Source organism: Rattus norvegicus, chromosome 20 (genome assembly GCF_036323735.1).
Source record: "Rattus norvegicus strain BN/NHsdMcwi chromosome 20, GRCr8, whole genome shotgun sequence".
Taxonomy (NCBI): Eukaryota; Metazoa; Chordata; class Mammalia; order Rodentia; family Muridae; genus Rattus; species Rattus norvegicus.
In genome coordinates this window covers 3,257,172-3,283,983 of record NC_086038.1, presented here as the reverse complement: position 1 = coordinate 3,283,983, position 26,812 = coordinate 3,257,172, and the positions used below count along the sequence as shown (strand labels likewise).

Below are 26,812 nucleotides of genomic sequence, written 5' to 3'. Positions count from 1 at the left end.
AAAGTCTTAGTGGCCAGGCAGTGAGGTAAGGGGCGGGGCTAGGGAATCTCCCCAGTTTCACTTCTGCTTCTAACCTGTGTCAGGTCCTTCTGCCCGGACACGAATGACGCACTGGCAATTCTCATTCCCGTCGGGTGCTGCGATACCTGTGAACCAATCAGCGTCCCTCCAGACATTGGGTATAAAGTGCACAGAGCCTGAGGGACTCAGCCGATTCCCGGATCTCAGATGGGGGCGATGGCCCGGCGCACGCTGCTCCTGCTGCTAGCGGCCGCCCTGGCCCCGACCCAGACCCTCCCGAGTGAGTGCGGGGTCGGGAGGGAAACGGCCTCTGCGGGGAGGGGCGGGGAGCGGCACCGGGGAAGCAGGGTCCCCGCATCCTACACCAGACCTCCGCCCCTTCTCCAACCGCGTCCCGAGCCCGGCGCCCTGCTCCCCGCCCTCCCCGTGCACCCGCCCTGGGTCCCGGGAGGAGGTCGGGGTCTCACCGCGCGCCGCCCCCAGGCTCACATTCGATGCGGTGTTTCAAAACCGCCGTGTCCCGGCCGGGCCTCGGGGAGCCCCGGTTCATAGCTGTCGCCTACGTGGACGACACGGAGTTCGTGCGCTACGACGGCGACGCGGAGAATCCGAGGACCGAGCCGCGGGCGCGGTGGATGGAGCGGGAGGGGCCGGAGTACTGGGAGGAGGAGACACGGAAAATCAAGGGACAGGAGCAGTGGTTCCGAATGAGCCTGAGGATCTTGCGCGGCTACTACAACCAGAGCGAGGGCGGTGAGTGACCCTGGTTCGGAGGTCACAATCCTTCCGGGTCCCCACACGGCCGGAGACTTCCGGTTCCCAAGTCCGAGGTTTGGGAGCAGAACAGACCCCGGCCGGTTTCCCTTTCGGTTTGGAGGAATCCGAGGGCAGGTGGGGCCGGGCTGACCGCGGGGTCCCGCAGGATCGCACACCTTCCAGAAGATGTCCGGCTGTGACGTGGGGTCAGACGGGAGCCTCCTCCGCGGGTATAATCAGTACGCCTACGACGGCCACGATTACATCGCCCTGAACAAAGACCTGAAGACCTGGACAGCGGCGGACTTTGCAGCACTGATCACCAAAACCAAGTGGGATCAGGCTGGTACTGCAGAGAGAAAGAGGGCCTACCTGGAGGGCACGTGCGTGGAGTGGCTCCGCAGATACCTGGAGCTCGGGAAGGAGACGCTGCTGCGCTCAGGTGCGGAGGCCTCGGGCTTCTCCTCCTCTGCCCTCAGGCTGGGGCTCAGTCCTGGGTAAGAAGAAACCCTCAGCTGGGTGATGCCCCTGTCTCAGAGGGGAGACAGTGTCCCTGGGTCTCCTGATCCCTCATCACAGTGACTGCACTGCCTCTCCCAGGGCCCAGCCTTCTCCCTGAGAGGTCTGAGTCCCTCTCAGGAGGGAAGGAGAGAATTTCCCCACTTAACAGCAGGGGCTCCCTGCTGTCAGCCATGGCCTCTCTCAGGCCAGGTTCTCTGCCCCCACCCACTCTCTGAGGACACTGACTCCTGTCCTGCTGAGTGTGTCAGCCCTTGCACCTCAGGACCAGAAGTCTCCTTTACCTCAAAGGAGACATGGACTCCACTACACTAGGCTGGTTCCCCCAGTTTCTAGAACTTTCCAGAGAATACATTCTCACAGATCCCTCCCTGATGTGGGGTTTGCCTCTCTTCCACACCCCATTTCTCTCTCTTCTACAGTGGAGAATGGTCCCATGAGCCCTTATGGGGTACCCTGGAGGAATATAAATTGTGGGATTTCTTTTTTTCTCTTTTCCTTATCTTTTACTTTCTTTTTTCTTTTCTTTCCTTTTTCTTTTTTTTTTTTGAAGGCATTATTTTGCTTCCAGTCAGGTTTTCTCTGCAAAGACACATTAAATCAATTATTTTCCATTCTGTCTTCTGTTCTGTGACCACCCATCTCATGCTGTAGAACATCACATAAGGATGGCCATGTTGACCCATTGGCTCATGTGGATTCCCTCTTAGATTCTGAGTCTCTCAGGAAAGTGTGCAGTTCTGTGCTGAGGGGACCAGCTCTCCCTGCAGCTCACTACTGAGATGACAGTTGAAATGTCAGACACACACAGTTCAGTGCCATCATTGACTTAACTGTGCCTTGTGTAGATGTCAGTTTGTCTTGTTAACTGTGTGATTTCTTAAATCTTCCACACAGATCCCCCAAAGGCACATGTGACCCTTCACCCCAGACCTGAAGGTGATGTCACCCTGAGGTGCTGGGCCCTGGGCTTCTACCCTGCTGACATCACCCTGACCTGGCAGTTGAATGGGGAGGACCTGACCCAGGACATGGAGCTTGTGGAGACCAGGCCTGCAGGGGATGGAACCTTCCAGAAGTGGGCAGCTGTGGTGGTGCCTCTTGGGAAGGAGCAGAATTACACATGCCTTGTGGAGCATGAGGGGCTGCCTGAGCCTCTCACCCTGAGATGGGGTAAGGAGGGTGTGGGTGCAGATCTGGGGTCAGGAAAAGCTGGAGCCTTCTGCAGACCCTGAGCTGGTCAGGGCTGAGAGCTGGGGTCATGACCTCCACCTTCATTTCCTGTTCCTGTCCTTCCCAGAGGCTCCTCCAGGCACTGACTCCAACATGGAAACCAAAGTTATTTATGTTGTCCTTGGAGCTGTGGCCATGATTGGAGCTGTGGCCGTGATTGGAGCTGTGGTGGCTGTTGTGAGGAGGAGGAGGAGGAAGAGAAACACAGGTAGGAAAGGGCAGGGTCTGTTTCCCCTCAACTTCCTTTAGAAGAGCGCTCTGCTCATGAATGGGAAACACGCTCACACCCCTCATTGCTGCTGTCTCAACTGGGTCCTCTCTCAGTTCTGGAAACTTCCTCCTGTCAAGGTCTTCCTTGAACTCTCACAGCTTTTCTTCTCACAGGTGGAACAGGAGGAGACTACGCCCCTGCTCCAGGTTAGTGTGGGGGCAGGATTGTCCCTGAGGGTATTGGAGTGAAGCTGGAGATGTGGGGAGCTCTGGGAATCCATAGTAGCTCCTCCAGAGAAATCTTCTGGAGGCCTGAGTTGTACCGTGATATGAATGCATACATACGCATATACTATACAGACACACACACACACACACACACACACACACATATATATGTATATATATGTATGTATATAAATATACATGTGTTTTGTTTCACCCTAGGCAGTGACAGCTGCCAGAGCTCTGATGTGTCCCTCGCAGATTGTGAAGGTGACTCTGGGGTCTGACTGGGGAGGGTCAATGTGGACATGATTGGGTTTCATGGACTCCCAGAATCCTCTGGGAGTGGAGGGTTGTTGGGCTGTTGTCTTCACAGTGATGGTTTGTGACTCTTGTTTTCTAGCATGAAGACAGCTGCCTGCAGTGGACTGATTGACAGACGATGTGTTCAGTTCTCTCCTGTGACATCCAGAGCCCTCAGTTCTCTTTAGACACCACTGTCTGAAGTTTCCTGTGATTCTATGGCTTCAGTGTGAAGAACTGTGGAGCCCAGCCCGCCCTGCACACCTGGACCCTGTCCCTGCACTTCCTGTGTTCCCTACCAAGGCCAACCTTCCTGGTCCAGCCTGGGGGTGGGTGGTGGGGACATCTGCGTCCGGTCACTCCGTGATACCCTGAGCATCAGCTCCTCACTTCCACACTGAGAATAAGAATCTGAGTGTGAACTTGATTGTTCACATCCTTGACCCAAGACTGGATGGCTTTTTTTTTTTTTCTTTTTTTTTCGGAGCTGGGGATAGAACCCAGGGCAAGCGCTCTACCTCTGAGCTAAATCCCCAACCCTGACTGGATGGCTTTTTAATTACTGGATGGAATGCTTAGAAATTCTTTGTTTTGGGTTTGGTTTTTTTTTTTTTTTGAAAAAAAAAAATAAGATAAATAGCAGATGGAGAAGTTTCCAGAATCTGTGTCACTAAGCTGTGTGTATCTGGTGGGACAGGATGAGGCGGTGGGAGCTGAGTGTGAACAGGGCTATGCCCTGATGTGCTCAGTCAGTTTTCATCTTTGATGGACTCAGCCTTGGCTTTGCCACCTTGTCTGGGGCCACCCGGCCTGCTTATGCCTTTCTTTGCCTGAGCTAGGTGTTTTCTACTTCATGGGCCCTGGTTTCCAAGTAGCATACATGGGGGTTACCACCGGCCAAGAATACTGGAGACTTCTGCTAGCTTCCTTCTACACAAGAGTAAGTTTCACTCTATTATTAGTCAGAGATTTCAGGATATTGAAATTTATTGTAAGAAGTTTCTGGGAAATCAAAACTTATGCCGTTGGTTTCTGATGTGACGTTTGTTTATCGTTACCCTGACTACCAGTTTCTGTTGTGTGATTTTTTTCTGCCTATAAACAAGTGGTTTTTGCTTGATTACATGAGACTTGCTCAGAATATTTCTTGTCTCCATTTCTCATGCCTCTTGTCCCATCCTTTCCCACTCCCCTCTCCAAGGTCTCCATTGACGTTCCCGTGGGCTAGGACGCTTGGTGCCCAACGTCTGGTGCCTGGATAGTAGAGGGGGCTCCGTGAGGAAGAAGACTCACGTAGCCAGGGTTGTATGTAGAAATACCATCGCATGCCATGGGCGCCTGCTGCAGCCGAAACGAAGGTGAGTGATAGAGTCTGATTATGGGACAAGCATTAAGCCAACATGAGGTCTATGGAGACAGTTAAAAGGGGCATTAAACCTGTGAGGAGAAAGGTAAAAACCAATGATTTATTTAAATATTTTGATTTTGTTAAGGATCTTTGCTCATGGTTTCCTCAAGAGGGAACTATCGATATTATAAGTTGGAATAGAGTAGGAGATGCTCTTAAAGATTTCTATAACACTTTTGGGCCTGAAAAGGTTCCTGTGACTGCTTTCTCTTATTGGAATCTAATTAAAGAATTAATAGATAAAAAGGAGGCTTGCCCGACAGTAATAGCTGTGACTTCACAAACTGAGGAGATTCTGAAAGATTCCTCCAAGACCAATAAGGTCAAAACACGGGGAGAAGAGCAAATCGACCTAATTTCCCTAGAAAGTGAGGATGAGGGTGCACAAGGGGGACACGGGGTGCCTGAGGACAGAAAAAAGGTTCACAAGATGATGAAAGAGAAAAATCTGATATTAGACTCAAGCCAGATGTGAGACCTAAAAAATGTCCTCCTCTTAAAGATCTGTCTGACCTCGACAATGAAAATGACCCAAAATCAGCAAAAGTGAATTGGGAATCCTTAGAAGATGAGGAAGCCAAATACCACAACCCCAATTGGCTTCTGCCATTATCTCTGCCACCTCCTTATAATCAGGTCTCTGCGCCTACTGTAATGGCGGTTGTTGACCCCAAGCAGGAGTTGAAATCAAAAATCACTTATCTTGAGCAACAAATAAAGCCAGAGGAACTTTATCAGTCTGTGATTAACAAGCTACAAAAATTAAAAACGGGATGAGCCTGTGACCGATACAAGCTTAAAAGCAGAAACAACTCGCCCTCCACAGCAGCCTGGACCATCCGTACCAAAAGGCAAGATGCGTGTGAATCCTAACCATGAAAATGAAAGCACAGATGTCTTAGAAGCCTTCCCGGTTACAGAAAGTGTAGATGCTCAGGGACAGCCTTGGAGACATCACCAGGGATTTGACTTGAGAATTATCAAAGAATTAAAAGCTGCTGTGGCCCAATATGGTGCTTCTGCTCCTTACACTCTGGCCATTTTAGAATCAGTGGCCGAAAACTGGCTCACTCCTGGGACTGGAATACACTAGTCCATGCCATACTGACAGGAGGCGACCATCTTCTCTGGAAGTCAGAATGTTTTGAACATTGTAGAGAGACTGTCAAGAAAAATGCTCAGGCAGGTGATGGATGGACCTTTGACGAGCTGACTGTATCAGGCAATTATGATACTAATGATTCTCAGATGCAATGTGGTCCTGGGCTGTTGCTCAAGTTCAAGCGGCAGACACTGGGGCCTGGAGAAAACTCCCTGTAAAAGGGGATCCAGGAGCATCACTTACTGGGGCGAAACAGGGACCAGATGAGCCTTTTGCAGACTTTGTACACAGACTCAGGACTCCTGCAGGTCGTGTGTTTGGATGTACAGAGGCAGGTGTTGATCCTGTGAAACAATTGGCCTATGGAAACGCCAATCCAGCCTGCCAGGCGGCTATCAGATGCTATAGAAAGAAGACTGATTCGACAGGTTACATCCACCTCTGTTCAGACATCGGACCCTCATATCAACAGGGTCTTGCTATGGCTGCAGCCTTTGGTGGACAGACTGTTAAAGAATTCATCACCAACAGAGACGAAAATAAACGGGGGTGTTTTAAATGTGGTAAGGCAGGACATTATGCTAAGGATTGTTCCGGAGATCCAATTAGGAAACAATCTGATCTCCCTGCTCCTGGCCTCTGCCCAAAATGCAAATGAGGAAAACATTGGGCCAATATCTGCAGATCAAAGAGAGAGGCTGAAGGGAACACAATACATCATCAGGGAAACGGAGGGAGGGGCCAGCCCCGGCCCCAAAACAAGCTTGGGGGGCAGTCAGCTTTGTTCCAGCCAACTCCAAAAATCCATTTCAAAACTTAGTAGATCAACCCCAGGAAGTGCGGGACTGGACCTCTGTTCCCCCTCCCACACAGTATTGACCCTGGAGATGGGGGCACAGGCTCTCAATACTGGAATCTATGGTCCGTTGCCATCTCAGTTTGTATTGATTATAGGAAGAAGCAGCGTGACCATGAAAGGGCTGCAGATTTATCCTGGAGTCATAGACAATGATTGTATAGGGGAAATAAAAGTCACGGCCAAAGCAGTAGACAGTATTATAACCGTTCCCCAGGGTGAGAGGATAGCTCAGTTAATATTGCTTCCCCTAATGAAAACTGACAATAAAATACAACATCCCAAAAGAGGAGATGGGGGTTTTGGATCATCAAACATTTACTGGGTACAGAAGATGACTGTTCGGAAACCTTCCCTCAGACTCTGGCTAGATGGAAAGTTATTTACAGGATCAATTGATACAGGAGCCAATGTGACTGTTATTAAACAAGGAGATTGGCCCTCCCATTGGCCTACTGTAGAGACAATAACTAACTTGAGAGGGATTGATCAGAGTATGAATCCGAGACAAAGTTCAAAATACCTTACTTGGAGAGATAAGGAAAATAATTCAGGCCTCATTAAGCCTTTTGTAATTCCTCATTTGCCTGTGAATTCATGGGGGAGGGGCTTGCTTTCCCCGATGAAAGTTATAATGTGTCGTCCTAATGAGGAGATTGCTGCTCAGATGTTGGCCCAGGGACACAGCCCCAGTAAAGAATTGGGAAAGCGAGAAAACTGCGCTACAACCTATCTCAGCCACAGGCCAGAAGGATGAATACGGATTGGGAAATTTTTTATTTCAGCCATTGACCTGCCTGCACCCCAAGAGTATGCTGATCCAATTATCTGGAAGTCTGATGAGCCCATGTGGGTCGATCAATGGTCTTTAATCTCTGAAAAACTACAATTAGCACAATTATCAGTGCAGGAACAATTGGAAGCAGGACATATTAGAGAGAGTAACTCTCCATGGAATACTCCTATCTCTGTTATTAAGAAAAAGTCTGGCAAATGGAGGCTTTTACAAGATTCAAGAGTTGTGAATGCTACCATGGTATTCATGGGTGCCCTCCAACCTGCACTGCCTTCTCCCGTAGATGTACCTCTAAGTTATTATAAGGTAATAATTGATTTAAAAGATTGCTTTTTTACAATTCCTTTATATCCTGATGATCAGAAAAGGTTTGCCTTTAGTCTACCATCTATAAATTTTAAAGAACCTATGAGGCGCTAGCAATGGAGAGCCTTCCCTCAAGGAATGGCCAATATTCCCACCCTATGCCAAAAGTACCTTGCTAAGGCCATACAAACAATCAGAGGTTCTTGAAAAGCATGCATATTGTCCATTACATGGATGAAATATTAATAGCAGGACACGAAGGTGGACAGGGTTTACCATGCCTTACCCAGCTGACAAAAGGGCTAGCAGCTTCATGGCTTCCAATAGCTCCAGGAAAGTTTCAGTTACAGGAGCCTACACTTATGTGGGATTCCAAACGAACGGACCAAAGATAATTCATCAAAAGGCTCCCATTCGCAGGGATCAATCATATACTCTTAATGACTTCCAAAAATTGTTGGGTGATATTAATTGGCTTTGACCTTTTTTAAAACTTAACTACCGGAGAATTAAAACCCTTGTTTGATGTATTCAAAAGAGATCCTAACCCTAAATCCCCAAGAACAATTTCTCAGTCAGTACCTTTGGCACTGCAAAAGGTCGAGGACGCCATCGCCAAACAATTTGTCACTCATACAAATCATCATCAACCTTTGGTGCTCATCACATTTAAGCTGACCGTGACACCAGCCGGCCTTTTTTTGGCAGAGTAACCCTATGGTGTGGATTCATTACCTTCTTCCCCGAAGGAGTTTTTTTTTTACCTTACTGTGATGCTGTATCAGAGTTCGTTATTTTAGGAAGAGAGAATGCTAGAAAACACTTTGGAATTGAGCCAGCAGAAGTAATTCAGCCTCACACCCGACCTCAGGTCGACTGGCTTTCACAGGACACAGACACAGGGCCTGTTGCCTGGGCCTCAGGCAGGAGGTTTAGACAACCATCGTCCACCTGACAGGCGAATTCAATTTCGTAAGTCACATGCTCTTATGTCCCCCTGAATTATTAGTAAAGATCCTTTAGATGAGGCTTGACTGGTGTGTTTACTGATGGATTCTCTAACAGCATTGCAGCCTGTACTTTAAAGATGAAAATAGTTAAATTCCAGACTCAAAACTCCTCCGCCTGAGTGGTTGAACTACAGGCCAGTGCTGCAGTCCTTTCTGCCTCTCCTGAGGAATCCTTGAATGTTTATATGGACAGCACTTACCTAGCCCATCCCACACTCTGTTAGAACCTGTGGGACACATTCGGTGTCTCAGAAACAGTCACTTTGTTTTTATGTTGTCAAAAACTTATCCAAAAATGGACCAAGAAGTGTTTCTTGGGACACCTTAGGGCCCATTCTGGTCTGCCAGGACCTTTGACCTGAGGCAAGGAAGTGGCAGATGGGGCTAAGTTCATAGCCACCGCCTCCCCTGGCATACCTGAAAGTCTTCACCGGGCACAGACTGCTCATTCTTTCCATCATTTAAATGCTCACACATTAAGATTGACGTTTGATATTACAGAGAATGAGCCAGACAGGGAGTCAAACAATGTCCTTCCTGTGAGACTCACCTCCCACCTCCACACTTGGGAGTCAATCCCAAAGGCTTGGTACCAAATACGATCTGGCAAATGGATGCCACACACTGCTCAGAATTTGGTAATTTACAATATATTCATGTTTGTACAGATACCTATAGTGGGTTCATTGTTGCTACCCTACGAACTGGGGAAGCCAGCAAACAGGTCAGTGCCCACCTACTACACTGCTTTTCTGTCTTGGGGCTTCCCAAACAAATTAAAACTGATAACGGTCCAGGTTATATCTCAAAGGCTTTTCAAGAATTCTGTACACAGTTACACATCGCACATCTTACAGGGATTCCCTGTAATCCTCAAGGACAAGGCATGGTAGAGAGGGCACATTTGTCTTTAAAAACCACTACTGAAAAAACTTAAAAAGGGAGAATGGTACCCTACAAAGGGTAACCCCAGAAATATAGTAAACCATGCCCTTCTTAGTTTAAAGTTTTAAAAATTGGATGCTGATGAAAAGTGAGCTGCAGATTGCTTTTGGCACCCTAATTCACAAAAACAGTTTGCCTCGGTCAAATGGAAAGATCCTTCAGATAAAAAATGGCGTGGACCTGACCCAGTGCTTACCTGGTGGATAAGGTCAGTCTGTATTTCTTCTCAAGAAAATGAAGCAGCCAGATGGCCGCCAGAGCGATTGGTAAAACAAATCGATAATGATAATAAATCCAGGGAATAACCTCTTCCCTGAGAATACGTGTTCTTTTTCTTTTCAGGAAAACGATTGAATTCGGCTTGCTGGTGATGTTCCTTTGGGTGGTCCTTTGAGCCAATGAAAATCACTTGTGAGGCTTCAGTACCCGGTGAAAGGGAGGTAACTTCCCCGTTTGCCTGGCGTTTTTTTCCTGACAGGAAATTATACCAACCGTGCTAAAACTCAGAGATATGGTTGTCTCAGAGCCGTGGCTGATGGCCCACCTGTGGGATGCCGATCTGCTAAAATGTTACATTTTACAGATTTTAAGACACGGCCTGGAAAAGTTGCTCCTGTCTTGTGCTTTTTTGTCTGATCAGCAACGTTCCTATTGCATAGACAGATGGATTGAGGAGAACATGGGCTGTCCCTATCATTCATGCAGAATCCATGATGTTAGGACATTAAGAAATGATGAGATTATTATCCAAGGTCCTTATCAGGGCCTCAGTTTTTATTGCACACCCGCAGGCTGTACGTGGGTTATTTTAGATCCACGCGATCCTCACTGGAGTACACCAGTCAAGGGAGCCATGTATATGACAAGAGACACAACCTGGCCTAGCAGCTCTGTCTGTATTTGGCCTTCTCTTGTCCAAGTACAAACCACCATTCTTGCAGAAATCCAACAACAAGAAAAAGAGTTAAATGCACCACTCACCTCTCTGTCTTCATGATATCCTTTCTCCTTCCTGGCTCTCTTCTCTGAGAAGGCCTCGTGATTGCCAACATTGCAGATCTTGGCCATGTATGCAGGTGAAGGCAGACACAAGATCAAATGAGGCCTCTCATTGGGGAAGAAGACAGGGAGCAGAAAGGGAGAAGCAACATGGAGGCAGACGTAAATGATCCTAGCCACGTATCTTTATGTAGACACAGGTTGTTATGAATATTTCTTCAGGGATGGATTTCTGTAGACAGGTTTATCTTATCTACGTGGGTGGTTAATACCCTTATCAATCGGATGTAAGTTAATTGTGTGGATGCATTGTACATAGAGTGTACAGCCCAGCCCTGTCTGGGCTCAAAGTTTGTGGCCTCCCGTGAGCCGCACCTGGTGTCTGCCTGATGTAATGTGGCAGCGTGAGGACAGCCATAGTTGCCCTGGTGGCCCAAGAAGGCTACAAAACAAAGTGCACTGGTTCCTGGCAGGCGCTCGGACAGGTGTGCGGACTTGGGAGCCTTGGCCTTGCCACCAAAGCACTAGCTGCCGACCTGAATGCAGGAAGTGTCCATTCACAGTCTACTCGCATGCCGACCTCCTCCCAACATCTCGAGCTGCTGAGTGACTGTGGGCCTCCATGGCTAGGCTACACCCAGGGAACTGGAAATAGCCAGGGTCCTCAGGGTAACCGTGCAGAGCTGCTGGCCACAGGTGAAGACTTTTCAGATGCTAAGGTCTCAGAGAGCACTTGTCTGGAATCAGGGTCTGACATGGCTTTGTGCACAGTTGAAACTAATCCTTGCAAAAGAAAAAAGAAAGTCAGTGAAGGCTTCCCCTGAGACTTGCATAATTTTTCTAAGTGATGTGGACTTCCGTCCTGGCTCCTCCACTCCGTTCCCAGCCCTTAAAGCTGCTAAGCAGCACTGTTCTGAGATTGGATCCTCAAGTTGCCCTGTTCCTGTACAGCAGCGCAGAGCCCCTATCAAGTGGACCTGAGCTGTGTTAATTCCCCTCCTCCTCTGTGCTCTTCCACATTCCTGGCTTCTTCTCTCCATCATGGCAACCATTACCACTGAGGTCCAGCCTCTGCTACAGCTGTTACCAATCCTCCTCAGTCTTGGGGAATAGTTCAATTCTAAGTAGTCTAAATATTTAGAGTTCGTTTCACATATGAAAAGAGCATTCCTTAGGACACCATTGTGTCTTTAAAAGGCCTTAGGTCCATCATGTGTACAGCACCCCATCCTGTATTTTCATAACCGTGTGGGTGGATTATCTCCCTTAACAAGCATATGCTGTGGTGGAACTACTTGGAATGCTGTTGGTGATTCTGTGACCCAGGACAGCCTGTCCTCAAAAGGTGCTGTGGGTTTATCCCTGTCCACGAAACATGGCAGTCTCCTCTGACCATCCTCCTGCTTTCCACTTTGACCTGACTGCCCACTGACCCAGGTTCTTCCTCTCTTTCTACCTGGGGGAAACTCCCTCTCTCTGCTCTAGTCACTGGGAATGAGCCTATTGGTTCTCCCTTTTCTTGTGTTTGACATTTTGCAATCTTCTACCTCTGTTAGTTTCTCCAGTTGCACAGCCAACTCTGCTACTTCTCAGAAGAGAGAGAGGAACCCTCCTGTTTTCCTTTTTCCCTCCATGTTTTGAATCCCAAGCTTCTCCATTTCTTCCCATATTTATTCCAGTTCCTCAGTCAAATCTTTCCTCCGTTTTATAAATAATAGCCCCAAATGATGGAGAGTGGAAAAGAAAACTGACGTGGAAATACATGTGGGGCATGGCCCAAGAAAAGCCTTAGAAAACACAAATGTTGATTTTTGAAACAAAGTATCCATTCCTTTTTTCCTGCCTGTTTCCAACCCAGCCTCTTTAAACATTTCTCCCAACCCTTCCTCCCACAATTCTCCTACAGTCTAGTCAAACAGTCCCTTCTCCCAGTTTTCCCAATACCAGCGGCTCCAAACTACACCATGTAGTTCCTAAGCAGTGCTCGGCAAAATCGGTCAAACCAGCGCCAGGCCCCACCTTCTTGTCTCAGCTTTAAGATGCCCTCACAGGAACTGTCAAAATTTGTGTCTCTTGTGGAAATGGCTACACCAAGGCCTCTCATCAGCCTGAAGACATCCCAGTAGCTGTCCAGGGTGGCTCATTTGCTTTTTTCCGAAGCAGGAGCTCCCCACAGGAGCTGTCCATGTTGGGGGCAACTCCTCTCCTGCCTCTCCCAGCAACTCCACAGAGAGGGCACCACAGCAAAGCTGCCTGCAGCCAGGAAGGACTTCTTATCTGAACCCATCGGCCCAGTTCAGAGAAAGGTAGTGCATCTGAAAAAAAAAAGAAAGAAAGAAAGAAAGAAAAGGAAAAAAGACCTATCAATCCCTGAGCAAACAAAAGACAAAACAAAACAAAAAATCAGAAAGCAAAAGGAAAAACAACAACAAAGAAAAAGAATCCCCCCCCCAACCACCAGCCCCTGAACTTCCCAGAAAACCCACCAATACTTAAACAAGAAACCTATCAATCCTTGGATAAGCAACAATCTTTCAACTTCTTATAAACAAAATAGCACAAAATGAGAAAAAGGAGAAAAAATATGGCTGCTAAAAACTGTACAGGGCAGGACCCAAGAACAGCCTCAGTAAGCACCCTGTTGGCTTTTTGAAACAAAGTATCCACTCCTCCTTTTCCTGCCTTTTGTTCTAAGGAACTTGAAATACCCCCCCCCATTCTGCATCGCCCCACATTTGGCACCACTTGTAAAATGTGCATTTTATTTTCAAACAATGTTCAATTCTGTACACTCTAAGCTGTTAGCTGCAAATTCCATCAAAGGTGCAGCAAATCGCTTCTTTCTGCCCCAGCCTGCAGTGATATGCCCCGACAGGAGCTGTCAAAACTTGCTGTTTCATTCCTAATATTAGGCAGAGGCCCTGTCTACAGGAGCTGTCCATGGTTGGGCATCGCCTGTCCTGCCTCAGCCTATTGCTGTCAGGAGAGGCTATTCACAATGGTGACTCCTTTCCTGCCTCAGCCTACAGTCTTGGTAAACTCCCACCCCAGGAGCTGTCTCACGAGAGTTGTCCATAGTGCCAGCACCTCCTCTCCTGCCTTGCCCAGCAGCTCCACAGAGATGGCACTGTAATGTTATATTTTTCTCATCTTACTTTAATGTGGTCTCTTAAATGCTTTAACCTCCCTTCAAGCCCACAACCCACTAAAGGTAGTGGGAAAAAATGGGTATTAGGATCCAGAGAAAATGGACCTGTTTAGGAATTGATCTTTGGGTTCTCCAGGCAAGGGGTGGTAATGCTGCAGCTGTCCATGTCTGGTGGGGCCTGCATAACATGCACAGCCATCAGCAAGACAGGCCCTCGTCTCTTCTTCCTCAGTCTTCCAAGGATAAGGCACAGCTCATGAGGCTGCAGGTGCGTGCTTGGCTGCAGATGACATTGTAACAGGACTAGAGACAGGAGGCAGTTGGGCAAATTCTTCATGTAACATCCTTGTGCCCGTAGGACCTGTCCAGTCCTGATGATGTTTATACCACTTCTATTCGCTAACAGCTCAGGGCTGTGTGTGTCCTATTTTATGACTTTGTGGGTCAGATAACATCCAGCCCATTATAGGCAGCCCAGGTCACATGTGACCCACAGGTAACTTGGTGGCCCATTGTCAAATGTTCAGGTTGCACCAAGGCCAGGAGATGTCTCTCACAGGGGGAATAGTTGTGTGCAGATGATGTTGGAGCCTTGCTCCAAAATCCCAAAGTTCTCTTCTGTGATTCCCTCACAGAGGCCTGCCAAATCCTCAAAACAACATCCTTCTCTGTCACTTATGCCTCAAGTACCATCAGGTCTGCTGGATCATATGGTCCAAGATGTTGGAGCAGCTGAACCACAGCCGGGACCTGTTGAAGAGTCTTCACCTGTCCCAGGACCCACAGGAAGTTAGCAGCTCTCTGATTCAGAAGGCTTATGGGCCAGAGTAACAGATCCAAGTGAGGGATGTGCTGTCTGCAGAATCCAAAGACACAATTAAGCCCTGTGCTCCTTTCTTGGTGGTAGGAGGGGCCAGGTCAGGAGCCTTCCCTTCATCTTGGATGGAATGTCTGTGCCTGCTCCATCCACTGGATTCCTTAATTTCACTGAATTAAAAGGATTTGAATATTTGGTAGGCTTTATTTTCAGCCCTCTGAAGCATACATATGTTACCAGAATCAAAAGTTGTTCTGACCACATCTCCCTATACATCTCCTATGAGGCCAGTGCAGAGCAAGACAGATTGACTGTGAGAATGACTTGACAATTGATGGTGCCAGTGATTTCTCAAATTTCTACAAGGATGTGTTGCTGTCTTTGATTCACTATTTTCCTAGGCAGAGGGAACTCTCAAGGCTTCCAGTTACCCTTTCCAACCATGATAGCCCTCAGTCCACAGGTCAGGGAACCAGTGTGAGCATTCTGACAACCTCTAAGTACATGTATCCCAATTCTACCTTCTGGGACTGGAAAAATAACCACAGGATGAATTCAGGAACCCACTGGGCCTGATGTGATTCAGATTTCAGCCAAAACCTCATTAATCCCTGGCCCTCCATAACACTCTACTCTGACTGAAGAACCGTAAAGTTTCCTCGGAGCTCCTGGAGTCAGCATTAATTTGGGCTAATATGCAATAGAGCCTGGTAAGTCTGATTAGTTCTTCTCCCCAGGGTATGGTTACCCTGGGTCTCCTGTAGGTCCCACTAGGAAAGCACTGGAGAAAGGCTAGCAGTATACATTTTAGATGTTTTATAAGGTACTTACTCAGGGTAACCTGGCCATTCCTTCATTCAAGGAGTTCTGCATCTGCAAACTGTCTCAAGGTTAGAAACTGATTCATGGGATGAGATGCTCTTTGGCCACTAGTATGTAGCCTTTCTCTCATTTGTTGACCATTTTCCCACTTATGTGACCAAACAAAACTTCAGTAGGCTTCTGTGGTGATTTGATTAAGAATATTTCCTGAGCCTTGGTTGTACATACCCAGAGGCAGGCAGATCTGTGAGTTCAAGACCAGCCTTGGGTACAGAGTGAGTCCCAGGGCAGCCAGGGATACACAGAGAGCCATGTAGCTGGTCTTCCTTACTTTGTTGGTTCTTTTTTCCCCACCCTTTGTCCTCCTGGTTTTATCCCCTATGACTAGAGAGGAAAGAAGCAGGAGAGAGAGAAAGAGGGAGAGAGCTGTCAATCTAATTTCTTTCCAACTGTTCCTTCCATCTTCCAGCCTAGCCCCCTCTAACGTTTCTCCCAACTCCTCCCTCAATTTCCAACACTGCACTTAAACAGTCCCTTCTCCCAGATGTCCCAATTACAGTAGCTCCAGACTGTGACAGTTGTTCTAGCCTCTCTGCTCAGTCAGCTCCTCCTGGCTCTACTGTCTCCCAGGTCAGGTGTCAGGTAGGGCTGTCAATGAATCTTCAACCCCTTTTCAGTAGACCTTCTTTTGATAAACACTTCAGCCAACCCTTCAGACAAACCTTTTTCACCTTTTTAAAAGGTTAAAATCACATATTAAAGTCCAATGTCCAGTCAGTGTTCCCATACTGAAAAACTCACCCAGACTCAATTTTATGTTCCTTCCGTCATTATCCCACACCCTCAAATTCCACTCCCACACATTCCCCAGACTTCTGCTTAGTGAATTAGCAAACCTGTCAAGCTCCTCACATGTGTGCACAGAAGTAGAGGCTCCTCCTCATGGACTACGAACTCGACCTCGCCTCCTGGAATCTACTTTGTCTGAAGTCTGGTTGTAGGACTAGAGACAGGAAACACAGCCCTGAAAAACATGGAGTTGAGGAAGGACTGCTGGGTCAGATCAGCAGATATATGTGAGAACCTCAGAATAGAAGGAGGGACGTGTGTTGAGTTCAGGGAGATGTTTTGCCTTTCTTTCAACAAGAGAAGAAAAGCTATAACTTCCCTCAAAATTAATAAATATTACATTTGACCAGGGGAGACCCCCTGAAAATCTTGGTTGCAAAAATGAAGGAAGAAAACAAATAGAACATAAAATAAACAAAACAAAACATGAATTCTCGCCCCTCTACGTGGAAACAGCTCTGAAACTGGCTGAGACATGAATGTCTGCAGACAGGTGTCAGCTATGCATAGCCAGTGAATCTCGGTGGCCACAAAGCATGCCTGGCTTCTCAAGTCACCCTTTCCCATGGCATGGCTGGATACTTACACTGCAGCTTGGGCATAGAGCGCACACAACAATGAAAGGGAAACTAAGACACCCAGCCCTCAGGATGCAAAGGCCATGTATCTCTGGAAGGTCTACATAGTGAGTTCCAGGACAGCCAGAGCAGTGCAGACAGACCTTGTCTCAAAAAACAGAATAAATAAGAAGAAAAGTAACAGGGACAGATCCTTTCTGTGGGGCTGCCTACCCCAACTGCATCCTCAGGTCAGTCAGGATGGAACCTAAGAGCTTCAAGTTCCCACGGAAAACACTCACAGCACCTAATAAGGGTGGTTCACTGAAACAGGAGCCCCTCAATCCTGGAGAGGCTGCTGGGCTGCTGTGGAGACCTGCATGGGGAGGGGACTGGAGTTCACACCTGTGCTCACCCACATTTGTTGCTCTGTGTGATGGGTGACTCTCTTCAGGAGCCCCCACCCATCTCTCCTCTTCTTTCCACTTCAGTTCTATGGCTGTGATTTGGAGAGATCCACAGAATGAACAAACGTGTAAATTTAATCTTTCTCCACACTACTGACCAGGGATGAAACCTCACATCACCAGCGTGTGCTCTCTGACCTGAGAATCATCTTCCCTCCAATGTCCACACTGCTCAGGCCTGAGGAACTCTGGGGCCCCAACTCAGTTATCAGATCCACTGTCCCACACATTCATGTCCCTCACCCCTTCAGCTCCTAAGTGTGAGTGAAGGTCAGAGAGGGAGTGAGAGGTCACAGATTGATAACTTCTCCCACACTCTCTCATTATTCTGTGGTATAGTTAATTACAGGTCCCCTCCTACCGTGATTTAGTCACTAAAGCAGCTGCACAGGGGAAGTGTGGACACAGGGAAGTGCACTGTAGCACAGGGTGCTGTGCTGTCTGTGGTCTCCATACCTATGGTCTCTTCCCTGTGGACAACGGGGTCTCCTGTGCTGAGACAACTACCCGGGTCCACATGAAAAATCTCAGGACTCGGAATGAAGATCCTTGTAAAACGCACCCATCTGGAGCCACAGATGCATCTTCTGGGAATAAACGCAAGGAGTCTGGGTCTAAACCCGAGTTTCAGAAGACAGATCCTGAGGGAAGAGGCAAAGTCTCCTCTTTACAGATGAGAGTCCTGCACTCAGGCTTGGCAGTGTGAGCTGCCCATGCAGGTGAACAGAGCCTGGTCTCTGTGGGGTTCGGGTGGGGCTTGCAGGCCAGCGCCTCCTCTTAAAGGAGAAGCGTCTCTCCACTGCATCCACAAGGCTTGTGTTGTGATTGTATTCCCGGAAGTCACTTTTCTTCTAGAAGACTCCAGGGTCTGACTTCTGAAGAGAAGAAGGAAGAGGAGGGTGGAGGAGAGCACACAGAAAGGCCTGCAGGCGTCTCCTGGTGTCCACACAGCTTCTGGGTCACCGTGACTTGGAGACACCATGACAAACAGCGCTCTGCCCCACAGCACAAGGTTCAGGCAAAGTTGTATTCGCCAGGCGCTGAGGTCAGAGGCGGTGCTGGGGATTCCCCATCTCCCCAGTTTCACTTCTGCTTCTAACCTGTGTCAGGTCCTTCTGCCCGGATACTGATGACGCGCTGGCAATTCTCACTCCTATTTGGTGCTGTGAACCCGGTGACCCAATCAGCGTCGCCCCAGACACTAGTCCGTAAACTCCACGCAGCCCGCGGGACTCAGCGGCGTCCGGGATCTCAGATGGGGGCGATGGCACCGCGCACGCTGCTCCTGCTGCTGGCGGCCGCCCTGGCCCCGACGCAGACTCGCGCGGGTGAGTGTGGGGTCGGGAGGGAAACCTTGCCTATGCGGGGAGGGGCGCGGGCGGCACCCGGGAAGCCGGGTCCCCGAGTCGCACACCAGACCCCCGCCCCTTCTCCACCCGCGTCCGGAGCCCCGCGCCCTGCTCCCCGCCCGACCCGCGCACCCGCCCGGGGTCCCGGGAGGAGGTCGGAGTCTCACCGCGCGCCGCCCCCAGGCTCACACTCGCTGCGGTATTTCGTCACCGCCATATCCGGGCCCGGCCTCGGGGAGCCCCGATTCATGGAAGTCGGCTACGTGGACGGCACGGAGTTCGTGCGCTACGACAGCGACGCAAAGAATCCGGGGATGGAGCCGCGGGCGAGGTGGATGGAGCGGGAGGGGCGGGAGTATTGGGAGCGGGAGACACGGAGAGTCAAGGAAAACGAGCAGTTGTTCCGAGGGAACCTGAGGACCCTGCTTGGCTACTACAACCAGAGCGAGGGCGGTGAGTGACCCCGGGTTGGAGGTCACGACCCCTCCGCATCCCCACAGGGCCGGGGACTTCCGGGTCCCAACTCGGAGGTTCGGGAGCAGAACCGACCCGGGCCGGTTTCCCTTTCGGTTTTGAGGAGTCCGCGGGTGGGCGGGGCCGGGTCTGAGCGCGGGGTCCCGCAGGCTCTCACACCATCCAGTGGATGTCTGGCTGTGACGTGGGGTCGGACGGGAGCCTCCTCCGCGGGTATGATCAGTTCGCCTACGACGGCCGCGATTACATCGTCCTGAACGAAGACCTGAAAACGTGGACGGCGGCGGACACGGCGGCACGGATCACCCGGAACAAGTGGGATCGGGCTGGTGTTGCAGAGAGACACAAGGCCTACCTGGAGGGCAAGTGCTTGGAGTCGCTCCTCAGATACCTGGAGCTCGGGAAGGAGACGCTGCTGCGCTCAGGTGCGGGGGGGGGGGGGGGGGGCCGCGGGCTTCTCCTCCTCTGCCCTCCGGCTGGGGCTCAGTCCTGTGGAAGAAGGAACCCTCAGCTGGGTGATGCCCCTGTCTCAGAAGGGGGACAGTGTCCCTGGGTCTCCTGATCCCTCATCACAGTGACTGCACTGCCTCTCCCTGGGCCCAACCTTCTCCCTGCAAAGTTGTAAGTCCCTCTCAGGAGGGAAGGAGAGAATTTCCCCACTTAACAGCAGGGGCTCCCTGCTGTCAGCCATGGCCTCTCCCAGGCCAGGTTCTCTGCCCCCACCCACTCTCTGAGGACACTGACTCCTGTCCTGCTGAGTGTGTCAGTCCTTACACCTCAAGACCAGGCGTCTCCTTTACCTCAGAGGAGACATGGACTCCACTACACTAGGCTGGTTCCCCCAGTTTCTAGAACTTTCCATAGAATACATTCTCACAGATCCCTCCCTGATGTGGGTTTTGCATCTCTTGCACACCCCATTTCTCTCTATTCCTACAGTGGAGAATGGTCCCATGAGCCCTTGTGGGGTACCCTGAAGGAATATAAATTGCGGGGTTTCTTTTTTTTTTTTCTTTCCTTCTCTCTTTTTCATATTTATTTTTCCTTTCCATTTTTTTTGGAAGGCATTATTTTGCGTTTGTCTGCAAACACATATTAAATCAATTATTTTCCATTCCCACTTCTGTTCTATGACTACTCATCTCATGCTATAGAACATCACATAAGGACGGCCATGTTAATCCACTGGCTCATGTGGATTCCCTCTTAGCTTCTGAGTCTCTCAGGAAAGTGTGCAGTTCTGTGCTGAGGGGACCAGCTCTCCCTGCAGGTCACTAGTGGATGACAGTTGAAGTGTCAGACACACAGTTCAGTGTCATCATTGATTTAACTGTGTCTTGTGTAGATTTCAGTTTGTGTGCTTAACTGTGTGATTTCTTAAATCTTCCACACAGATCCCCCAAAGGCACATGTGACCCTTCACCCCAGACCTGAAGGTGATGTCACCCTGAGGTGCTGGGCCCTGGGCTTCTACCCTGCTGGCATCTCCCTGACCTGGCAGTTGAATGGGGAGGACCTGACCCAGGACATGGAGCTTGTGGAGACCAGGCCTGCAGGGGATGGAACCTTCCAAAAGTGGGCATCTGTGGTGGTGCCTCTTGGGAAGGAGCAGAATTACACATGCCTTGTGGAGCATGAGGGGCTGCCTGAGCCGCTTACCCAGAGATGGGGTAAGGAGGTTGCCTTTTGTAGACCCTGAGTTGGTCAGGGCTGAGAGCTGGGGTCATGACCCCCACCTTCATTTCCTGTACCTGTCCTTCCCAGAGCCTTCTCCATCGACCGACTCCAACATGGAAACCTATGTCATTTATGTCATCCTTGGAGCTGTGGCCATCATTGCAGCTGTGATCATTGTAGCTGTGGTGGCTGTTGTGATGAAGAGGAGGAGAAACACAGGTAGGAAAGGGCAGGGTCTGTTTCCCCTCAGCTTCCTTTAGAAGAGCGCTCTGCTCATTAATGGGAAGCACAGCCACACCCCTCATTGCTACTGTCTCCAACTGGGTCCTCTGTCAGTTCTGGAAAGTTCCTCCTGTCAAGACCTTCCTTGAACTCTCACAGCTTTTCTTCTCACAGGTGGAAAAGTAGGAGTCTACGCCCCTGCTCCAAGTAAGTGTGGGGAGCAGGAGTGTCCCTGAGGGTATTGGGGTGAAGCTAGAGATGTTGGGAGCTCAGGGAATCCATAGTAGTTCCTCCAGAGAAATCTTCTGGGGGCCTCAGTTGTACCATGATGTGAATCCATACATACGTTTATGTACATATACCAAAACACATATGCCTATAGATATATACATATACATGTTTTCTTTTACCCTAGGCAGGGACAGCTCTGAGAGCTCTGATGTGTCTCTCTCAGATTGTAAAGGTGACTATGGGGTCTGACTGGGAAGGGCAATGTGGACATGATTGGGTTTCAGGGACTCCCAGAATCCTCTGTGAGTGGAGGGTTGTTGGGCTGTTGTCTTCACAGTGGTGGTTTGTGACTCTTGTTTTCTAGCATGAAGACAGCTGCCTGGAGTGGACTGAGTGACAGACGATGTGTTCAGGTCTCTCCTGTGACATCCAGAGTCCTCAGTTCTCTTTAGACACCAGTGTCTGATGTTCCCTGTGATTCTATGGCTTCTGTGTGAAGAACTGTGGAGCCCAGCCTGCCCTGCACACCTGGACCCTGTCCCTGCACTGCCTGTGTTCCCTTCCACAGCCAACCTCGCTGGTCTAGCCTGGGGTTGGGGGCTGGGGACATCTGCACCCTATCACTCAGTGCTGCTTCTAGCTGCAACTCCTCACTTCTACACTGAGAATAAGAATCTGAGTGTGGGGCTGGAGAGATGGCTCAGCGGTTAAGAGCACCCGACTGCTCTTCTAGAGGTCATGAGTTCAATTCCCAGCAACCGCATGGTGGCTCACAACCATCTATAAATAGATCCGATGCCCTCTTCTGGTGTATCTGAAGACAGCTACAGTGTACTTATATATAATAAATAAATAAATCTTTTAAAAAAAAAAAAGAATCTGAGTGTGAACTTGACTGTTCACATCCTTGACACAAGTGTGGATGGCTTTTTAAATTACTGGATTGAGAATACTTGGAGGTTGTTTTTTGGTTTTGTTTTGTTTTCTTTTGTTTTAAATAAATGGCAGGTGGAGAAGCTCCCAGAATCTGTGTCACTAAGCTGTGTGTGTCTGGTGGACAGGGTGGGGCTATGGGAGGTGAGTGTGGACAGGGCTGTGCCCAGGTGGAGCTCAGTGTGTTGTCATCTTTGGGGGTCACTCCTTGGCTGTGTCACCTCCGGGCTCTATTCTTTTCATCATTATGAAGCACACGTCTGTGATCACAGGGTCACAGGACGGCCAGATCCTTGTCCTGTCCCCAGGATGATGAGCAGCCCAGGCTGCTGTCCTGACTGCGGCTCTTTGTCTTCTGTGTTTATTTCCTGTGTTTTTCTTTGTATGGAGGACTGGGCCTGTTCTTTTCCTGTGGGTGCTTCCTGTCTTGCTCTCCCCATGGATGCCCAAGTGTGACAGGAGTAGGAAGTGTTTTTCCACTCTTGTCCCACCAGACTCTACAAGGGCTGTGCTCTTGGGATACTATGAGCTACACAGATGAACTAAGCTCTCCTGAGCTCCTGCCTCCTTCCAGGGCCCTCCGTGGAGGTTCTCCCCATGTTTCCCATCTTTCCCCACCTAACCCCGGATTGCAGGATCCACACAGAGGAAGGATCCACAGGCTCTCATCTCAGATCTGGCCCTGTTGGATCTGTGCTGTGCCCATGCCCCTGTCCTTCCCTACCTCTGGGGATCCTGGTGCTGCCTCTAGAGAAGCTTCAGGATTGATGGGATGAGTCTACTTTAGATTTATGTTTATTTTAGAAACTGGTCCAGGAATTGGAAATAGCCCAGGGGTTGAGAGCACTTGGTGCTAATGCAGATGATGTCTTGATCCCAGAACACAGATGGTTGCTCACAGCCATCCATAATTCCTGCCCAAGAGCATCCAGTGCCCTGTGGAGATCAGGCTCATGCATGGTACAAATAAATACAGAAAAAAAAAAAGGTTTGTAGACAAGATTAATAAATCTTTTCAAAACTATATTATGGGAATTTGTGAGAAGGAAATTCCTTTGTTCCGGATTCTGACCCTTGAAGGATTCTCTTCTAGCTTTATGATTTCCAGTCAAGAGTTCCAGGAGCCTTAACTGAGATGTGTGAATACCAACTTGATGATAATCTCTATCATGATGCAGCCATCTTCATCTTGTGAAGGATGACGACTTCCCCAGACCCAGCAGACAAACACTCATACACAATAAATGTTGTATTAATGGATAAAAAACAAATAGGGGGGTTGGGGATTTGGCTCAGTGGTAGAGCGCTTGCCTAGGATGCGCAAGGTCCTGGGTTCGGTCCCCAGCCCCCCCCCCCAAAAAAAAAAAAGAAAAAAAAAAACAAAACAAATAGGTCATGAGTCAAAGACAGAAAAGCAGGTGGGGAGGAAGGGAGGGCTCTGCTGAGGGGAAAGCTCAGGTGATGCTGACCTCAGTGTGAGGGGACAGGGAGCTGCATTCACGGCCTTTGACTAGAGGTTGTATTAATCGGAGCCTCTGCAGAAGCTGGAGGTGACTGCATGAGTTTCTCCTCTGGACTGAATCATTCCCTGCTGTAGCCGGGAGGAGGTGGATGAGCCCAGGAAACACAAGAAGTTACAGATTCACTGAGCTTACACAATGTAGCAGGTTCCTGTCAGGGTTGAACCAGTAGCACTTCCTGGGTGGCTGGGGTGAGGGGAGACTCTTGAGTGGAGCTGCTGGGGGCCATGCAGAGGCTTACAGTGATGAACCTGTTGTGAGTGGATACTCACACTGGGCAGGGCTGTTCAGTGATTATCTCCCGACTCACACAGGCTCCCGTGAGTAACCAGGTTGCCCAGAGTTCACCGAGCTGACCATGGATGGATGCTTTCCTTGGTCTGCTGTCACTGTCTCTGTCTGGCCTGGAGGAAATGCACTCCTCAATCAGGTGACACAGCTGTGTCTATTGTCATCAGCCCACAGTGTCTGTTCCAGATTTGAGATCTAAGTTCTGTTTCTAAGATACAGTACAAAGAATATGGTGTTGCTGGTTTCCTGGAGCAAGCACTGTAGTGGAAAGATGCATGTGATACAATGTAAGGGAATAACAAAGAACAGGTTGTGTCCGGAGCTGGAGGGCAAAAGGCAAGGCGACCAGAGTGCAGGTGAAAGGAGCAGGGCAGAGAGCTATTGGTTTTTAATTTTTGGTTTTCCAGGACAGGGTTTCCATATGTAGTAGCCCTGGCGGTCCTGGAACTTACTATGTAGACCAGGTTGGCCTCAAACATAGATCATGCTGCCTCTGCCTCTGCTGGGATTAAAAGTTGCACATCCACCACTCTTTGAGTTATTATTATTTAAGATTGTTTAAGATTTTGTGTGTGCGGGCTGGAGAGATGGCTCAGAGGTTAAGAGCACTGGCTGCTCTTCCAGAGGTCCTGAGTTCAATTCCCAGCAACCACATGGTGGCTCACAACCATCTGTAATGAGATCCAACGCCCTCTTCTGGTGTGTCTGTGAATGGCTATAGTGTACTCGTATAAAAATAAATAAATAAATTTTTAAAAAAAGATTGTGTGTGTGTGTGTGTGTGTGTTTATAGCCAGGTCTCTGACTTCAGGGGCTGTAGGCTTGGATTTTTAAAAAACTTCTTTAATATAGTTTCTTTAACACTTCAACCTCCCTTCTAGCCCACAACCCACCAGAGGTAGTGGGAAAGAAAGGCTAATAGGGTGAAGTGGGACATGGATTTGTTTAGAAATAGTTCCTTGGGGTAATTCCAATCTTTATTGTCAGGATATCAGCAGTCAGGTCCACTAGCAAACTACTAAACAGGAATCAGCAGCCACAGTCCAGTGCACTCAACAAATACCACACTGAGAGCAGCAGTAGCACCTCAATCCAGAAGAAACCACGAGGCTCCGCCCAGTTGGCACAAGTCAATGGAAGGCAAGAATCCCCTGTATACCACAAGAAGTTCTTTGGTGCATTTTCTCTCTACAAAGTCACAACAAGCAAAGATCAGCTGTTGTTGTAAAATTATAAAAACTCAAATGCTGTCTTTTACACCCGCTAGATCCGGCACCGCAGTGCCCCAAGATAGCTGGTAGATCTCTTGCCAGAAACACACATCCCAATTCCGCGGCGGTCCAGTGTCTCTAGCTGCCACACATTCTCTTAAACTTAAATCGGTACATGAAAGAACACACAACAATGACCTCTGATCCAATTATAAGATATAATTGCCCACCTAAACATACAAAGCCCTGTACACATCCATCCCTTGAGAACATTCATAAAAACCTGTAAATATACAGAGTGGAATCTTTTTTTTTTCTTTTTCTTTTTTTCGGAGCTGGGGAACGAACCCAGGGCCTTGCGCTTGCTAGGCAAGCGCTCTACCACTGAGCTAAATCCCCAACCCCACAGAGTGGAATTTTATCGTCAGCCTCCGTGTTCTCTCCGCAGTTTCTCTCCTCCCATTCCAGTCTCCTCCTCTTCCCTCAAACTTTTCTCCCACCCATCCTTCCTTCTCGTCCAATGACAGGCCTCGTTCTATTTTGTACCCGCCTACACCTGCGTGATGACATCACCCCACAATCAGCAAGGCAATGCACAGGGGAACCAATGCCAGGGCTTCGCCTGTAGAGTCACATTTATTCTCTCAAAATATCACGTGTCTGCTTCAGCAAAATATTCTCTCGCCCGTGTCTGCCTCAGAAAGACATCGTATGACCTAACTGAGTCTCCAAAGATGCCAGAAATTTCCACTTCAAAAGGCAAGTGGAGGGCTGGAGCAATGGCTCAGTGGTTATGAGTACTGACTGCTCTTCCAGAGGCTTCCAGAGGCCATGAGTTCAAATCCCAGCAACTACAAGGTGGCTCACAACCATCTGTGATGGGATTGGATGCCCTCTTCTGGTGTGTCTGAAGACAGCTACAATGTACTTATTATCTATTATAAATAAATATATCTTTAAAAAAAATTATTTGTGTGTAGTAATTACTTTTAGGTTGCTGTGGTACAACCCTCTGACCAAGGCAACTCATTGAAGATGGGGGTGGGGGTGGGGCTACACTCCAACAGAGAAGAGTGCCTCATGGCAGGCAAGTGTTGTAGCAAGCCACAGGCGTGGTGGCTGGAGCAGGAAGCTGAGAGCTCACATCCCTAATGGAATACAGGAAACAGAGGGAGCAAAATGGAAGCTGCTGGGAATTTTTACTCTCACAAGCTTCCCCCAGGAACGTACTTCCTCCTGCAAGGCCATACCTCTGAACAAAGATCAACAACCCTAGCCCATGGGGGAGATTTCTCACTGAGTCTACCCCGGTGGATGTGTGCACCATTGTGGGTGTAGTCAGGTGAGTGCAGGGGTCCTGGAGGTCAAAAGAGGAAGTCAGATGCCCTGGATGTGGTGCTGGAAACTGCACTTGGTTCTCCCCAGGAGCAGAAGGGGCTCTCAGCCCTAAGAGAGCTGTTGGAATAGGTATTCAGTGTGGCGTCAGTCAGAGGGTGACCTTTGAGGAAAGCTTTGAAGATTGTAGGAACTCTTTCCCTTGGGCTGGAGAGATAGC

The 26,812-nt window shown here is 49.0% G+C and overlaps 2 protein-coding genes, 2 long non-coding RNA genes and 1 pseudogene across 14 annotated transcripts in view; 3 read left to right on the top strand and 2 right to left on the bottom strand.

The window, feature by feature from the left end:
* Nucleotides 1–623, bottom strand: part of LOC120098828 (uncharacterized) — a 98,233-nt gene extending 97,610 nt beyond the window's left edge. For 5 of the 6 annotated variants that reach the window (XR_010060952.1, XR_010060954.1, XR_005497432.2 and 2 more), the window contains exon 1: nt 75–213. This is a non-coding gene — a long non-coding RNA (uncharacterized LOC120098828). Of the gene's footprint in view, nt 1–74; nt 214–488 lie in introns of those variants that run through there. The other variant, XR_010060953.1, reaches the window with a different exon arrangement.
* Nucleotides 165–14,849, top strand: RT1-CE15 (RT1 class I, locus CE15). 3 transcript variants are annotated; one of them, XR_010060747.1, is made up of 11 exons: nt 165–301; nt 505–774; nt 944–1,219; nt 2,194–2,469; nt 2,597–2,737; nt 2,914–2,946; nt 3,187–3,234; nt 3,368–4,207; nt 4,469–4,625; nt 10,033–10,130; nt 14,473–14,849. XR_010060747.1 is itself a non-coding variant. In NM_001008838.2 (8 exons), the coding sequence occupies exons 1-8, from the start codon at nt 229–231 to the stop codon at nt 3,370–3,372; spliced, it is 1,122 nt and encodes a 373-aa protein (NP_001008838.1). In that variant the 5' UTR covers nt 214–228; the 3' UTR covers nt 3,373–3,713. The 3 variants fall into 3 exon arrangements, 2 of the variants coding, with proteins under 2 accessions (NP_001008838.1, XP_063135474.1); NM_001008838.2 differs by lacking the exons at nt 4,469–4,625; nt 10,033–10,130; nt 14,473–14,849 and having other exon boundaries at nt 214–301; nt 3,368–3,713; XM_063279404.1 differs by lacking the exons at nt 3,187–3,234; nt 4,469–4,625; nt 10,033–10,130; nt 14,473–14,849 and having other exon boundaries at nt 214–301; nt 3,368–3,928.
* Nucleotides 4,568–18,589, bottom strand: LOC108353253 (uncharacterized). Its single transcript, XR_005497419.2, has 3 exons — nt 18,450–18,589; nt 10,672–18,224; nt 4,568–4,704 (listed from the first exon to the last, which is right to left on the bottom strand). It is a non-coding gene; the product is annotated as an uncharacterized LOC108353253 (long non-coding RNA).
* Nucleotides 11,237–11,383, top strand: Cdk2ap1-ps8 (Cdk2ap1-ps8 pseudogene; annotated as a pseudogene).
* RT1-CE16 (RT1 class I, locus CE16) lies at nt 18,436–22,328 on the top strand. 4 transcript variants are annotated; one of them, XM_063279421.1, is made up of 8 exons: nt 18,436–18,677; nt 18,882–19,151; nt 19,322–19,597; nt 20,567–20,842; nt 20,937–21,068; nt 21,231–21,278; nt 21,487–21,534; nt 21,667–22,328. In XM_063279421.1, exons 1-8 carry the CDS (start codon nt 18,479–18,481, stop codon nt 21,669–21,671), a joined length of 1,254 nt encoding a protein of 417 aa, XP_063135491.1. In that variant the 5' UTR covers nt 18,436–18,478; the 3' UTR covers nt 21,672–22,328. The 4 variants fall into 4 exon arrangements, with proteins under 4 accessions (XP_063135491.1, XP_063135492.1, XP_063135493.1 ...); NM_001008839.2 differs by having other exon boundaries at nt 18,541–18,677; nt 21,246–21,278; nt 21,667–22,177; XM_063279422.1 differs by lacking the exon at nt 21,487–21,534 and having other exon boundaries at nt 18,479–18,677.
* Nucleotides 22,329–26,812: the final 4,484 nt, after the last annotated feature.